The sequence below is a fragment of the Elgaria multicarinata genome, chromosome 14 (assembly GCF_023053635.1).
Source record: "Elgaria multicarinata webbii isolate HBS135686 ecotype San Diego chromosome 14, rElgMul1.1.pri, whole genome shotgun sequence".
In the NCBI taxonomy this organism is placed as follows: domain Eukaryota; kingdom Metazoa; phylum Chordata; class Lepidosauria; order Squamata; family Anguidae; genus Elgaria; species Elgaria multicarinata.
The window spans coordinates 31,036,759-31,053,761 of NC_086184.1; the positions used below are offsets into that span (position 1 = coordinate 31,036,759).

The following is a 17,003-nucleotide window of genomic DNA, read 5'->3' on the forward strand; positions in this document are numbered from 1 at the left end:
ACTAAATTATTAATTGATTTAAATACTTTTCAAATTATGCTAATTGAGCAACAGTTCTTAGAAATGTACAAGAACTTGCAAAAATAATGGTTAATAGCCACAGGTGCCATAGTAGAGGCATTCTTGGCTCCCTCCCAATTTCTCTTGTACAGGAGGAAAACATCTCTTCCAAGACGATGCCTACTGCAAACACGTGTATGGATCATAGGAATATGGATCATAGGAATATGAACCATCTTCATAATGTTTATTCATATGCAAGTATATGTAGATCTGTCAACTGAAGATTATGAAGTGGGTGACAGCCTTAAATTAGTGATTAAAATGACATGGGATTCTTCATCAGGGTGACAAATTAATATCCTGTGTAATGGTGATTGGCTAAAAAGCTGGCTATATAACCTGTACAAGTTTTATTTCTTCGCCACTTATTTTTGTAGTGTGAGGTTCACTGAGGTAGTTTGCTTTTTATTTTGGGGTGGGGTGTTTCAAACATGTAGCACAAAACCTTGCTGATACTGCTACTACAGTTCATAGGGTATGTTCAGCAACAGTGCCTAACAAATAGTAAGGATAGGAGAAGGACAGAGGAACAACTCAGAGGATTACTGCATTCTGTAGGCTTGCTCCAATGTTACTTGGCCCATGGTTTGAGACTGGGAGAATGCAGGGCCTGTTCCAGGTTTGAGGCCACCCCTCCCTCCAGGAGCTGGAAGTAGTAGTGTCGTTTGGCTGCAAGCTGCCTGCCATTTTAATTGTCTACAGCTGGGTTCTAGGAGATTTTACTCTCTTTTTTAAACTGGGAGGCTAATATGCAGCAGAGTGATCTTTATTTGGGTTCAGAGGAGTGGTTTTATGTTTTGAAGCTCAGCCTCACCTTTGCCTTGCATTAGGTTCTTGGGCAAATTACTTTTCCTTTAGTCTTGCCACTTTTGCTTCTGGGAAATGGGTGCTTTGTGACTGGCCACGTCCACCATGGCAGCTTTTTATTATGAATGAGCAAGCCCTGCCACGTCAGCTATGTTCTGAGAGTGTCAGCACTCAAATTTCCAAGTGCGCCCACCAACCCAAAAAATGCTTGGGTACCCTGAGCGTATAGTGTCTCACCATAGCATCTCTTGGGTATTGTGGGGCATTTTGCCAGCTCCAGCTGCCAGATAAGCCTGTGGATAAAATGGGTGTCAGAGTTGGTAGAGGAAAGGCAGTTGTCAACCCAAGTGGGCTCTGCTTGGAAGGCGGCTGCTGTCAGCCCTATGTCTAAAGCTCGCTCCCTTCTCAATTCCCATCCCTTTGTGAAGAAGGTAACAGCGTAACGGAGCGAACTTGTATGTGTTTTAATGTAGATCACCTTGCTTGATGGCAGTGCCTGATCACAGTGTAGGAGCTCGGTGTATGAAAAGTATTTTCAAAGCTCACAGTCCTTTTGCGATAAATAGTAATGGATTATAACTGATGCCCACAGAAAACTGCTATGTGAGGAAGGGCTACGCAGAACTGTATAAAGTAAAGCTGATAGAAGCCTTACTCTTCTGGCCTCTGTTTGATGACTTTTACATCCTTAATTCTAGAACGCTGCATGTCAGAAATTGCACTGCTGTCAAGGTGCAAGTGACCAAGAAGTTTCTTGGCTAATTCTTTGAGGTGAGCAAGGAATATGAAGCATTGTGGTGAGACTGGGATAGGTGACCTGACTGTTTATTACCTCCCGTGACCCAAATTAGTTGGGTATTTAATTCTGCAGGCTACAGGAACATAAAGTATGTTTGAGATTTTTTCAAAAGGTATTCCTCATAGGTTAGTCAACAAAAGTAATTCCTTGCTCTTTGGCATTCCTTTGGGGATGGGGTGGGGGAACTTAGCCTTTTGATACTTTTCAAATGTTGGTGATAAGCCCCTTCTATATTTTGTGGTGCATAGGAAATTTAACTCATTAAACAAAGCAGGGAAGTTGATGTAACCTTTTTAATTTATTTTCTCTTTCAAAATACTTTCGTTCATAGTATGTCTGCATATGACTGATTGGAGTAGCGAAAATGACGTTTATACCTCCTCTTCCCTTTAAGTCATTGTGTTTGTATATGTATTTAGAAAGACTGGGTCAAGAACCCAGTGATGGTGATAGAAAATAATAATAATAAAAAAAAACCTTACAAAACTATGCTCACTTGTACTTCTGTAAAACTACAAAAGAATCTTGGTGGAAATCTCTCCCTACAGAGGGATAAAACATCTGAGTGCTTTGAGCTAAAGCAGTTGATGGTGAGATTCATTGCCAGTGAAACTATAGTTTGATGGGGTGGGGATGTCAGATGGGGTTGGTTAATGGATCACCCTTCTCAGCATGTAAGAAATCCTGCACGGTATACAAGAACCTCCACTCCTCAGAGCTGATGCAAGATCCGAAAGGAGAAAGCAACGACTGGTTTTGCACAATACGCTAGCCCACACTCAGTGGTTGAGTGTGAGTTGTTGTTGAACTGGGTTCTTTGTTGAACCATGAGTTAGCATGCGGTCTGATAAATTCATTTATTATATAAATGCAGCAGAGAGGAATTCATATGGAAAACAATTTGTTTGCATGGGCTTTCAATTGCAACAACAAAGAGGCTGAGCGCTTCTGTACCATCACTGTTGCCAGTGGTGCCCATGGATCCGAGCCCCAAAAGAGCCTGAGCCCTGCCCAGTGGATCCATGTTCCACGTGTGCTGGCAAAGGCAAGAGAGCCCTGGATTCTAATAATTCCCGAGCATGACTTTGCCAACCATCTGCACCATGTCTGGGGCCACCCTTCTATTCTTTCTCCATTTATTATATTTTGCCATTCATTTGAAAATTAAAAAAATCTATTTTAGTAAAATGGACAATTTTATTACATTAGGATACCTTTGCATTTCTCCTTCCATTCCAAAGTTTTCAGTACTGATTTCTTGTATGGGGCATAATTTGATGGTAATTTCTAACATCACCATGAGCACTCATCCCTAGCAATGTAATGCCCTTTATGTCCAGATTACTTTATAAATTCAGTTTATTGGAGTCTAGTTCAACTTTTTTAAAAAGACTTAGAAGTTTGTCTATGTTGCTTATTTTGAAACCAGTTATTTCTCCATAATTTTGAATTAACTTGCTCAGTTCATCAGCTAAGGAAACTACATCCTTCATATTTATAGCTATGTCACCAGCATGTGTACACAATTTGTTATTTACTTCCAATTTCATATCCTTTAATCTGATGTTCCTGTAATAACACTGTTCAGGGTTCAAGAGAAATGCGGCTATCAAACTTTTTTCTTGTTTCGTTTCTTAGTTTTTGCGAACATCTTACTACTTTTATTTTCATATTCAGAAGTGTTTTGTATATAATTTGTTTATATCTTGTGCAACTCCAATATATGCAGTTTCTCTTTTACAATGGTCAGTTGTGTCGATCTCTTTTGATTACTTCTTTCTTCTCTTACGTTGTTCTTCTATCTGCATGTACTGTTTTCTTACTTTTTCCTATACTTTTTAAATGAGCAAGATTAAATTGTCCATGAACCAATGCTTTACTATGAATGCTTATCTAGCTTCACCTTCGGAAATTTTCAATACTTCACTATGTTCAATTCAATACTTCAGTATGTTCAATTCATTTGCTATTTCAGTTGTTACTAGCACATCTTTCAATATGAAACACCCGTGGGTATTGCTCATTCCTTTGGAGCTTCTTCTCAAAAACCTCAGTCGGGAATGGAAATTGGCTTTTGTTCCTTTTACTTGGCTTCTCTGGGAGCTCTGGACTTCTTTCTGATCCTCCCGTAGTTCTGAGATCTGAAGAACTTTGAGAAGTTCCAAAGAGGCACTCTTGTTCTTTAGCCTTCCTTGGAAAGTTCTCCCTCAAGCTGAGAAGCTTGACCAGATTCAGAGAGCTTGTCTGAGGAAGCTACGTTCTAGTTTTAGAGGTGGCTGGAAGAGAAGAGACTACAGGAACATTGGACTATAATGCTTTCCCTTCTCTGATTTTCTTGGCATATACAACTGACAGGGAAAAAAGGTACAACCCAAGCATGGTCAGCTGCAGAAGTTTGTCAAGTGGGGCAGGCTAACAGGGCTGGGGGGCAACTTCTCACAATCATGTTGTTAGCTCAATGCCTCCCCAAGTAAACCAGTCTTGCAAGGTGAGGCATCCCCTCTAATGGTACCTGCAGTGCTGTGAGCCACCACAGCATGGTGAATACTCTTACCTTGGTTGCCCGTCTCCATCGTTGCAACCAAGATAGGGGGCATGTGAGTAAGGCTTGTAGGGAAGGCCTTGTAGGAAGGGACTCTGGCCGTGCGCTCACAGAGCGGCTTGCTCGGCTGTGGCCATGCCTCTGTTTTCTCCTTACTCTCCCAGCCTGGAGGTTGTGGAGAAGAACTCTGGCAGTTGCTAGGTGGGACTTAATTGGTCTGGCCTGCTCGGTGTATCTCATTCCAGCTCTTGCTCCTGGCCTGAAGTTGGGGAGAAGAGCTGATGGGCCTTGCGGCTGTAGAATTCCTGTTGATGCGTTCTATTCTGCCTCCAAGAGAGATGCTGGTCTTGTAGATTGCTCCTACTCCCTGCGGCCAGAACGCATGCAGTGCATCCGATTTCCCTGGCTAAGGAAGGGAAAGGGTGTGGGAGGGAGGCGTTTTTAAAATGGCTGAATTGGCGCTGCAGGTTCCAACACAGCAACTAAATCTCTGCTTATTGCTAGTCGGACTGCTGGATATGAGCGGAAGCTGCCTCTAATGGCATCATTTCCTGCCAATGGCCCTGCCTGGTTGCCAAAGGAGGCAAATCCCCACAGTTGGAGGTTGCTCTACTGTACAACGTCTGGAGGCTCAAACCTCAAAGCGACAGGGCTCTTACGAGTCCCAGTGCTGCCTCCAGAGTTAGAGGGTCGTAGTTCCAAACTTGTCCAATTGATCTCAGTGGTGTTACCCCAAAATGAATGGAGTGTAGATGGCAGCCCAGCCTTCCAGAAAAATGCAAAGAAAAGCCCAACGGAAAACAATCCCAGAGAAAGGAATAGAAGGAAGCGATATTTAAGGCAACATTTCTATTCATTTGTTTATTCAATCCAGTTTCCAGCATAAAGATCTACCTGAATTCTGCTGTGTTAGTTCAGAAAAAAAGGTGGTAAAATATAAATTTTTATGTTTGTTTAAGATTAGTGTCTCTTACACAGAGGCTACATCCATCATTCAAAAAGATTCTTGGCATTGACAGGGTAGGGCTTTTGATAAAGAGGCAAGAAGTGAAGTTAGCTTAGGCAAAGATCCGGTTCAATCATCTGTGTTGCAATTTTTTAAAATATGGCACGTTGTAGTAAGTATTAATAAAGCATCTGCTTCACCCGAACGGAGCACTTGAAGAACTGGATATGCCAGTTAAATGCCACCGTGCCCATGAGGGGCTACAATATCGTACTAGTTAAGGCTTTTGATTCGAGTTGGAAGCAAAGGATTTGGCGCCGTGCTGATCTTCTGCCATGAACGTTTCAATCTCCTCCACGGTACGGGGGACACAGGTCAGCAGCTCCATCCCATTGGCTGTCACGGCAATGTCGTCCTCAATTCGTACCTGGGAAAAGAAACACACACCTGACTGGCATATTCTAGGTGAGTGGGCACTGGGCACAATGTGAAGTGGATTAGGCCTAGCTGGTCAGAGTACGACTTGGAGCTACAATCCCATTGTGACAGGAAGATACGCTTGCACCAATAGCTGGCATATGAGAGTTTTATGATGCTATTGTGTTCCTGTCCTACTTGTGGTTTTCCCACAGGCCACTGTGTGAACAGAGTACTGGACTAGATAGGCCTTTGGTCTGACCCAGCGTGGCTCTTCTTATGTTCTTATCTATTGGGGATGGAGAGGAGAGGCACAGTTGAGGATCACAGACACCCCTCCCCCTCATAAATTAATAATCAGTAGGAATAAATACAATCCAATGCCATGCGTACAGGCACACGTTTCTTCCAACTGAATCAGGGTGAAAGAATCTTCTATCTCTCACCTATTTCAGCTGGGAAGGAAAAAGGGGAGTGAGAACAAATGCTTTCAAGGTGCAGGGATGGAGAGATGGAATGAAGGCAGAGCTACTGCCAATATGGAAAAATAAGTGCTGCACAGAGAAAACCCTCCCTCTACAGCAGCCTTCCACAATCTAGATGTGTCGGACTATAACACCCAGAACCCTCCAGCCAGCTGGCGGTTGATGCTGAGAGTTGTAGTCCCATACATCTGAAGGGCACCAGTTTGGGGAAAGCTGCTTCTCAGCTGGATCCAATTTGACAATACTTAGTTCGTACTTATAGCCCAAACCCAGATCCAGCAAATCCCCCATTTGGGAACCATAAGTCTCTCTTGTCTTTTTAAATAGGGGTCATGGCAACGGCTGCCTTATAGCAGCTGATAGTGTTACTAAGAACTTTGCGATCTTTGCCATTCTCGCAGGGCGTGAAAGAAAAGGCCAGGCCGTTCTAATCTCTGCCAGTTAAATATGCAGACTCAGTCATTATCCCTTATCTTATCAGAAACGTGCTTAGTAAGTCCAAGCTGCAATAAAAGCAATTTTAGCCAAGTGTCAAATCCAAAGGAACACAAACCCCAGTGACTCCCACCATACAGTTGCTTTAATTATTTCTGACCTCTGGCCAGTTTGATCTAAAAATAATGCTAGTTTAACATTTGTCCTTCTGCTTGCAAAATAATCCATTTATTCAAACAAAGTGAGTCATCGAGCTCTATTAAAGTTTGTCGGATTATCATTACAATCAGAACTGTTCTTTGTAATCAGGGCTGTTTGATTGTCTTCTCTGTTTGATATTAATTCAAGTGTATTCCAGACCTGAATTAAATAAACTTTGCAGAATTCACACCCAGCAGGCTAACAGGTGTCCAGTCCAAACCTGCAGGCTCTTGCCCTTTCCTTCTCAAGAGCCTTTGAGAAACAGGAATATTAAACTTGCAATGGCAAAGCAGAACCAATCCCTTGTACCAATGTCATTTTTGAAATCTCTCAGTTCCTTCCCCTCGAAATCAATTGGCACGAAAAGGCAAGCAACAGAAGTAGCCGTATGGTCATAGAATCATAGAATAGTAGAGTTGGAAGGGGACTTCAAGGCCATTGAGTCCAAACCCACCCACCCCCGCTCAATGTAGGAATCCACCCTAAAGTATCCCTGACAGATGGTTGTCCAGCTGCCTCTTGAATGCCTCTAAGATGGGAGAGCCCACAACCTCCCTAGGTAACTGATTCCATTGTCGTACTGCTCTAACAGTCAGGAAGTTTTTCCTGATGTCCAGCTGGAATCTGGCTTCCTTTAACTTGAGCCCATTATTCCGTGTCCTGCACTCTGGGAGGATCGAGAAGAGATCCTGGCCCTCCTCTGTGTGACAACCTTTGAAGTATTTGAAGAGGGCTATCCTGTCTCCCCTCAATCTTCTCTTCTCCAGGCTAAACATGCCCAGTTCTTTCAGTCTCTCTTCATAGGGCTGTTTCTAGACCCCTGATCCATCCTGGTTGCTCTCCTCTGAACACGCTCCAGCTAGGTGTTCCTTAACTGGGTGCCACCCAGAAGATGGGGGTGCTGGCTGGGAATGATGGGAGCTGTAGTCGCACACATCTGGATGGTGCCTGGTTGGGCAGATTGGTAGGGGATGCAAATTAAATGGTCAGTTTTGCAAATTAAGTCCCTGACAGTTTTGCAGGGGGTCTGGCTTGGTGCCACAGAAGAAGGAACTGCATCAGCAAACTGAACACTGGACAGATTGTATAGCTGCTTAGTGGCTTTAAAAAAACTGCAGACTGATACACCAGTCCAAAGTGTTTGAGGATCCACAGAGGGCTTAAAGTCTGTGCTGAGCTCAATGCTAGATAATGAACCTTAGTCTGGGTGGCACAACTTACAGACCTCATGTACAGGGTTAGGGTCCCGCTCCACTTCTTGATTGAAAAATGAAAGAGAATAACCCACAGGAAATATTTTCTCTTTTAGAATGCTCTATGAAACTTTTTTAAAAATTCCCCCCACCCTGCCAAATTTTGCCTGTGGGTTGCAACTCCATCTCAAACACTGATTATATTTGAGATTTTTGTTTTATTCTTTACATATCAGCACACATATCCCTACTAATTCATGTGCTAAGTTATGGCAGCCAGTGTGGTGAAGTGGTTAATGCGTTGGGCTGCGGCTCAGGAGATCTGGGTTCTAGTCCCCACATGGCCATGAAATTCACTGGGTGACTTCGTGTGAATAAAGTGAGAGAGGCTTATTGTGAGAATAAAATGGAGAGATGCCGGAAGCAGCACAGTGTTGGCAACTGCCTGACCTCCAATTCCAAAGAAAAGGGGCCACCACACTAAAGGCTCTTCTCCTGGTGGATGCTAATCGGGCCATGAGGCCATGTGGAACCACCAGGACCAGGTCCTATCCTGACCTCAGGTTGGTAAGGGAGAAGGTGCTCTCTCAGGTATCCTGGTCCCAAGTTGTTTGTACACAAGTACAAGAACCTTAAACCTGGCTTGGTAGCGAATAGGCAGCCAGTTACATGCTGGAAAGGGGCAGCTCTGGACAACAGAGCTGCGTTCTGCACTCGCTCCAGCTTCTGGAGCAGCTTTCAGGGCAGCCCCACGTGGCAGTAATCCAGTCTTGACATTACTACTGGCTGCACCAACGTGGCTGAGCTTTCCCTTGCAGCCCACCTTTACCCCACCCCCTATATTGCCTCCTTCTTCAATCTGCTCCTTCCTGTTATATTGAACTACAGTTCCCAGAATTCCCAGCCAGCAGGACTAGCAATGGCAACTAGGAGGCGCTCTTTCCCAGGCAGCATTCTTCAACTGACAGCCGTGGTTTTGATCGGTATTCTGTCTTTAAAATGGCCCTTTTTAATATCCTGTTTTAACCCTTTTAATCTTTTTATTATTTTATTTTTTATGTTCACCACCTCCGGAATCTATTTTAGATATGGAGTGGTATATAAACATTGTAAATAAAATAAAGAAATAACTAACAAAGTTATACATAAATAACCTTTGGCTCCCTTATGTCCCTGAAGCAGCCCCCACCAACCTGGTGCCCTCCAGATTTTTGTGACTACAGTGTTCAGCATTCCTGACTTTTGCTGCCTGAGGCTGGCAGGAGCTGAAGTCCAAAATATCTGGAGGGCCCCAGGTTGGGGAAGGCTGTCTTAAAGCAACAAAGTGTCCTCAGATCTGTAAAGAGCTCTAAAAAAATAAAAAAATAAGCATCACTTATTTTTCCAAAATTTCCAGTTTTTCTGGGTGGAAAAAAAATCTGTTGTCCCCCCCCCCCCCGCCTTCAAACTGTCCATCTTGACTTCTGCTCTCGCCTCTTCCTGCTCAATGAGGGCAACTACCCCCCCACGTTACTAGCCACAGCTGCCTCGGTGTGTTCCGAGCGGTGCGTCCCAGGAGCTCCTGCAGTGCTGTGGAGAAGGCCGCTGGGGAGCACTCGGATTTCCCAGGCACCCCTGGGGCACCCCAACCTATCGGGCTGTACAATGCATCCACCTGCGAGGGGCAACCTTTTGGGGCCAGCCCTACGCTCAGCCTGGGTTGCTTCCTGGGACATCCCACCCCCACCCCTTCACGGCAGGCTCCAGGAGCCCTTCCAGGTGACGCTCCAAAATCAGTGAGGGCACAGAAGCTGCGTTGAATGCGGCGGGTGACGCGCACCTTTCAGCCCCCGGGATCCTGGTTGGCTCACATGCATTGATAAAGGAATAGCACAAGGCCAAGATAACCTCACAGGCCTGGGGAGAGAATTCGCCAGCAGAAGGTAAAGTCCCACCTGGCTTGATAAGATTGTATGCTCTGCATACAGGGTTTTCAAAGCGCTGAGGGGACAGCCGAGACCGAATGACTCAGAGAACTGGATGTTCAGGGAACAGGGAACCTTCCAGGTGTAAAGGTGGTGACGGAAGCTCAACTCCGCGTTCAATTTGACGCAGTGGAATCACGGTGGTGATTTTAGGCACACTGAGTGCCGAATTACAGGGTTGTATTTGGGGATGTGGTGGGACCTGGGGGCCGGCCATTTCCCACCCTTACGTTCTGTTGCTGGAGTGCTCAAGCGGGGCCCAGGGAGGAGTTCGCATCTCCCTCCCATTCGGAACATTAATCGCAGACATTTTCCACGCAGGTTGGCAACAGTGGCAGAATTCCTCCAGAAAACGGAGGGAAGACCACAACTGCAGAAACGGGCCAACAGTCCAGCAACTGGGGAAGGGCGCTGGCTCGGTGGCGCATGCTCTGCGGGCCGAAGGTCCCCGTTTGAAGCTTGCTCCTACAGGGTCCCTCTGTGGCACGGGCACGAGACCTCTTTCAGCCCGAGGGCCAAATTCAATCGCAGAGAAGCTCTTGGAGGCCACATTCCGGGGGTGGGCGGAGCCAAAGACAAAGGGGTGGGACCAAAATACCAGCAGAATCCTACTGCCAGTAACCAAGCCTCAGGAGCGGCATTTCAACAGTTCAGAAAAGGGGAAAGGGAGGTGCAAAAGCCAGGAAACAACCAAACTAGTGGCAATTGGGGGATGGAGTGGGGAGTAGGGGGGTGGACATTTGGGGAACTCTGGAGGGCTGGATTGGGGCTCCAGGTAGTCTGGATTTGGCCCCTATGTCTCAGGTTCTGCAACCCTGCTTCATGGCTCCTGTGCCCGGGCTCTCTCTGGCAATGCCCCTGCAGTGATGATGCCTTCCTGATTCCGTTCTCCTTTCTCTCCGTTCTTTCCCTAAGCAATTAATTCTGGAAATAACACACCAATCCCTAAATTGGGGCGGGGGGATTTCCTACTTTCAGCACAGAAGGCTGATGCAGATTTGGTGAAAAGCAAGCAGAGCCTGGAAGCTTCCATGTGTGGGCCACTAAGCAGGCCAGGAGCCCTTCCTTGCCAGGGGTTTCTCGACAAGAAGGTCGGTCACGGTGGGTAAATGTCCCCTGAAATGTGAAGCCAAAGGGTATTGCTGGAGGTGTTCTGGGGGGGCTCAGTTCAACGGAGGGGACAGAGAGGCCCCACAAGCCTGGCCAACAACTTAGACAAGAGGGACTGAACCCAGGCCTGTGGGCCAAATCTGGCCTGCCGAGTCCCCCATTCCAGCCCTCTGGGGTTCTCCGGGCGGCCCCTCTCCCTTCCCCAAGACCATCGATCCTCCCCCCCCCCCGCTTCTAAAAGGTCAAAATGCCTCTCCCAGGGCTTAGTGACTGGCAATGCTTCGGGGTGGATCCCTGCACTGAGCAGGGGGTTGGACTCGATGGCCTTAGAGGCTCCTTCCAACTCTACTATTCTATGATTCTATGAGAAGTCCCTCCTACAGCAGGAAACACCATTCACAAGCTAAAGCCGGTGCACCAGCTGCAGCTCCACCTGCACCGAGATCGCCTACCTTCAGTCATCCATGTTCTGGTAACCTCCGGGTTAGACTACTCTCATGCACTTTACACAGGGCTGCCTTTGAAGACTGTCCAGAAACTGCAGGATTACAAACTGGGACTGGGCATGAGGCCCATATTTGCTACCTCAACCGCATGAGCTGCCAGTTCATTTCTAGGCCCGACTCAAAGTGCCTTGAAAGCCCTTTGGGATTTAGGACCAGGGCACCTGAGCCTGCCTGTCTCTGTTGGTATCAGGGAGAGGGCCTTCTTGGTGCAGCATCTCTGGAGAGCTTTGCCCGGAGAGGTCCGCATGGCACTCATCCCATTGTCCATTCAACTGTCTTGGCCTTTTCAGATGCAGTTTTATTCCTGCTGACTGGGGACCCAGCTTCGCTCTGGACAGGCTCCTTCCCAGCTGGAATACCTTGCGTTGCGCCCCGACAGGGGTGCCGGATGGAGGAGTGTGGAGATTCCCCTTAGCAAGCTGCTTGCTATCCTGATTGGGAGGGGATCCTGGCTGCTTTCTCCAAGCACTGGTCCCTCTCCCTGCTAGACTCAGGGCGTGAGGCACAGGAGGGCACCGTGGCGGAGAGGCTGAGCTCTCCAGTTCAAAGTCCACCCTGGCTATAAATTCACTAGGTGGTGGTATTATTATTATTATTATTATTATTTTATAAAGCACCATCGATTTTCATGGTGCTGTACAGAATAAAACAAAACAAGACAATCTGCCGTATGGCTGACAATCTAAAATCACCGTAACAGACAGGGGAGGGAGGGGGAAAACCAACAGGGGTAGGGACATTAAAACTAAATATAGACTAGTATGACCACGCTACGGTTAAAAAGCTTTCTAGAAAAGAAATGTTTTCAAGCGAGATTTAAAAACAGAAATTGACGTCGTGGTCCGCAAATGCACTGGAAGAGAATTCCAGGCATAAGGGGCAGCGAGCGAGAACGGGCGAAGACGAGCGAGAGGTGTGGAAACTCTTGGGCAGGTAAGAGACATGGTGTTGTTGGAGTGGCGGGCAGGAGCAGGGCGATGGAGTGAAGTAAGGGACGAAAGGCAGGGAGGAGCCAGATCATGACAGGCTTCAAAAGGAAGAAGCAGCAGCAGCTTGTATTGGATTCAGTGGAGGGAACTGTGGCATTACACCCCACAAGTCAATTCCAAATGTATGTCTGCGGTTTGTAAGTCTGTGGTTTTTAGAATGTTGGCCTGAGTGGGCGGAGTTAGAATGTCTTGGGAGAGGGGAGGAGTGATATATAAGGGAAGGACTGAGGGGATTGAGTAGAACTTTTCGGGGAACCTTTTCAGGGAGACTTGTTAGGTACTCTTAGAGTCTGTAGTGCTCTCTGTGTTTAGGGTACTTAAGTTCTGGGAAATTTGAGGGTCAGTGTAGTGAGTGGTGTCTTTAGGGTGTGGTGTGCACGTAGTTGAGGTATATCAATCAATACTGATAATAAAGAAAGTTCAAGAGTGATTGCGTGAGAAAAAGGAAAGCGCGTATGTGAATGAGTGACAGGATTGTATGAAAGGTTTCAAAAAGGTTTTTAAATGTTGTTAGTTGAAACAAAGCTTATGAACTTTTAAAAATAAATTTTGAGTGTTTTGTTTTTAAACTACCACAAAAATCCCACGTGTCTGTTTGGCATTTATCATCTTAAGTTTACACATTTAACACCCACTCTGACAATCATTCACCTCAGCAGATATAACTCACAGTGCATTATTATATATATTAAAATCCTTCTCCATTTTAACCCCTTTCTCCACATAGTTTGGAGGAAGGTGGGTTTTATCCCCTGCCTCAGGCGTATCAAGCGGTGGTGCTTGGCTTGAGCAGGGAGTAGCCTTGGCCCGGTCTGGTGTTCAGAGCCTGTGTCGCCCCATAAGGAGTGGTGGCAGCCGTGAGGTCTGGTGTTCAGAGCCTGTGTCGTGGCAGGAACCATTCTCTCTTTCAATGTCACCCTCTCCCCCACCCGCACCTGTAAAACAGGGATGATGGTGGTGGTGATGATGATGATGACGATGATGACGACGACCACCACCACCACCTATGTTCCAGGAACATCATTGCCAGATTTACTGAGATGAGGCATGTACAATGTTTTGAATGCAAGTCTTCCTAAGTGCAAAGCATAATTATTACTGCCGCGTCTCCGTTCACAGCTTTCTCTCCATCCCAAGGCAGAACTCGGACGCGAGCAGCACAAAGCGAGTTACTCACCCCGCCGAAGCCTCGGAAGCGCGCGAGGACTTCGTTGTCGATGAAACACGCCTGGGCCGGGTTGGCCAGGGCCTCGTCCAGCACGTGGTCAATGAAGTAGATGCCAGGTTCCACTGTCAGCACCATGCCCTGGACGAGGGCGCGGGCCGTGCGCAGGCTCCGGAGCCCCGGGAGGTCAATGCGTTCCACGCCCTGCAAAAGGAGAGTCAGGGAAGCAACTCGGTGCATAGACCGTTCCCCCCCTCCCCGACCTAAAGACGTTGGAGCTTCTCCTACGGCACCCACGCCCAGCCTGACCCTGCAAAGGGTCAACCCTTGAATTCAGGGCAGCCCAGAGGACTGCCCGGCTGAAGTTGGTGGACTTGGTGGAATCTCTCTCAGAAGAGAGTTTTTATTATTAGAGGGAATGCTCACCCCCACCCCATATCCAGCTGACCCTTAGTGAACAAGTCAACCTGCACACAAAAGGCGGACTCTTCTGGCCTCAGGCTCATGGGACAAATCCAGTCCTCCGCAGTTTCCTAGAGGGTTGTGCTCCTCTTCCCCAACCTCATCCCTTTCCCTGCCCATCAACTGGTGGTTTCTCAGCTTTCTTGCCCCATCCCAAAGGGCTGAAATGCCTCTCCTAAGGCGGAGTAACCAGCAGGAAGAGCTTTCAGCTGCGATTACTGGACTTGAACCGTGGGCCCCACCCACCACTGGAATGCGCCCCCCCAACTTATGCAAAACTGAAGGAGGTTCAGCACCCTTGAGCTATCGATCCGTGAGACACGGCTTCCCTTCTCTTGCGGAGGTGTGGATGGCGGCTGACTGGGCCAGAACTCGCTCCCCTGGGACGCCCGTTGGGTTTGAGTCTCCTGCAACCTGCAAGATACTGGTGTATCTTTGGAAGGCAGAAAAAGTGGCATCTTTTAAACGCCTCCTGAAGGCACACGTGTTCACCCAGGCTTTCCCGGGGCTGTCAGCAAACGAACGGGGCTCCTCCATTTGACTGCTCCTCTATTGTAGCTGTCTTTATGCTGTGTTTTAATGCTATTGTGTTCTTAACATTGTATTTTAAAGTTGTGAACCATTGAGAGATTCTATTATATTCAGTGGTATATAAATGTTACTACTAATAATTAGGGGTGTGCACGGACCCCCCGCTCCGCCCCGCGGGCCGATCCGAAAATTTCGGATCGGCCCGCTCCGCGCCGCTCCACCCACAGTCTGCTCCTCTTCGCCGCGGAGCTCCGCAGTGGAGGGGAGTGGCGCCAGGTAAGGCCCCCCTCCCTCCTCTCCTTTACCTGCAGGTAAGGGAGAGGAGGGAGGGGGGTTTACCGGGCCCCGCCGCCGCCCATGTGGCGACGGCGGCAGAGCCCGGTAAGGGACCAAGGGAGAGGGGGGCCTAGACTTCCTGGTTGAGCTGCGGACTCAATTGAAGAAGCCGAGGGACCACGGACGGAGGCAGGAAAGGGAGAGGAGGGCAAGGGGTTTACCGGGCCCTGCCGCTGTCGCCGCATGGGCGACAGCGGCAGGGCCTGGTAAACCCCACGTACCTTTCTGGCGGAGCTCCGGATCGAGGCGAAGGATCCGCCTTCACCTCGATCCTCTTCGCCACGCTCCACCGGCCCCCCAATCCTCTTCGCCTCCGCCTTACTAATCCCTACTAATAATAATTCGGAAAGGCTTTGGGGTTTCTTGCCCTGCTCAGTTTGCCCCAAACGAAATTAATACTGTTTTGGGGGTGTTGTTGTTTCCGTTGGATGTTGTTGGTTTAGGATTTTTAAAGCAGCTTCGAGAGACTGATCAGGCTGGCTAAGCTTCGAAAAATAAATATCCAAACGAAGAACGCTGTACAGAGGTGGCAGGAGGGTCTGTGGAAGCATGTGGGCCTGAGCTGAGCTGCACACGCGGAGCGTGGCCCTGGCCCTTTCCAGGGCTTTGATTCCATTTTGCAATCAGGGGCTGCAGGCGCCCCGGGGGCGGTCTAGGACAGTGGGGGACGTGCGGACACTGACCTCTGGGTAGCCACCCACATCATGCACGTCGATTCCAAGGAAGTGTCCAAGCCCATGCGGCATGAATAACGCGCCCATATGGACCTTCACCATGTCGTCAACATTGCCTCGGAGGATGCCAATTTTCGTGAGCTCTTCCAGATGGACTCGGTCTGCCAACCGATGCATATCAGGCCAGGCAACCCCTTGGGGAGAGCAGAAAGCAACGGCTATGATTATATAGATAGATAGACACATACATTTTAAAAATCAAATAAACAGCAGCAGCAGCAACAGCAAGCCCACCCGGCCTGGCTTAATTTTCGAAGACAAAAAGATCATTACTTCCGTGTGATTACAAATGGTGTTTCAAATGAAATAAAATGGCTGGGCAGGCAGAAGAAACCAGATCTTTTTAAAATTGGCAGGGGATGCCTTTGTTTTCAATGATCCACACAAACAGCTAAATCAGCCTTAATTAATGTCGCCGAACAAGAGCCGCTCAAGAGGCAAGCAAGGATGTGCCTGATCTCCCACTTTGGGAACTACAAGGTCTATTTCCATGTTGGCGTTGGAATGGGAAGAATGGGTTTCAAGTCCCCATTGAGCCACAAAGGCTGGGCCCGTCACGCTCTTTCCCGCGTCATTTACCTCCCAGGCCTTTTGGGGAGAGGAAAAGAGGATGGATTTCATAAATGTGGCCTTACGTTCCCCGAAGAACGGGGCACAAAGATGCAAAAGTGACAAATCAAATGACTCCACAAATGCAACGTGGACCTCATTCGTTCCAATCTTTAGAAATTGGAGGGAAGAAAAGCAAAGGGATTTCAATCCCTTCTTTTTCTAATTCACTGTCCCAAAAGGTTCACAATCTCATGAGAGCCTTCCTCAAATGCTCTCTCCCCACCCCCAGGCCACCCAGAGACACTTTTCTCTTTAAGCTGATCTCCTCCCCCACACCCCATACCAGGGAGCCCAGAAACCCTACATCCTTTCTCTAGCCAATTTCTCCATATGCCTGCCCTCGTTTTTGGAGGAGGAGCTCCCCTCTCTATTAAAATGTTCACTCTCCGACAGGCAACACAAAAAACTCCCCTTCGGCCCAAACACACAAAACCAAACACAAAAAACACAAAAAACACCCTTCCACAGTCAAAGCCGCAAAACTGATGCTGTTTTTGTTAAAATATTTTATTTTGGAGATATTTTTTAAAGTGGAAAAGGGCAGGATATAATTTTATAAAAAGAAACAATTCACCCACTCATCGTGGGCTTTCTTTGCCCCAAGACGACCCAAACTAATGGAGGTGCTCAGTTCTCCATCACTTTCAGCCCATGTCGATGGCCGATGTAGGCCCGGATGAGCTCCAGGGTAACTTTGCCAGCTGTA

General features: G+C 47.6%; 2 protein-coding genes across 3 annotated transcripts in view; one reads left to right on the forward strand and one right to left on the reverse strand.

Annotated features, from left to right (window-relative positions):
- Positions 1-17,003, forward strand: part of PDPR (pyruvate dehydrogenase phosphatase regulatory subunit) — a 473,013-nt gene that overhangs the window by 423,590 nt on the left and 32,420 nt on the right. The window lies entirely within an intron of this gene.
- Positions 5,046-17,003, reverse strand: part of PEPD (peptidase D) — a 216,048-nt gene continuing 204,090 nt past the window's right edge. For both annotated transcript variants that reach the window (XM_063141338.1, XM_063141337.1), the window contains 3 exons: positions 15,635-15,819; positions 13,635-13,826; positions 5,046-5,584 (listed from right to left, as the gene is read on the reverse strand). In XM_063141338.1, the coding sequence (XP_062997408.1) occupies positions 5,435-5,584; positions 13,635-13,826; positions 15,635-15,819 (527 nt within the window). In that variant the 3' untranslated portion in view covers positions 5,046-5,434. The remainder of the gene's footprint in view (positions 5,585-13,634; positions 13,827-15,634; positions 15,820-17,003) is intronic.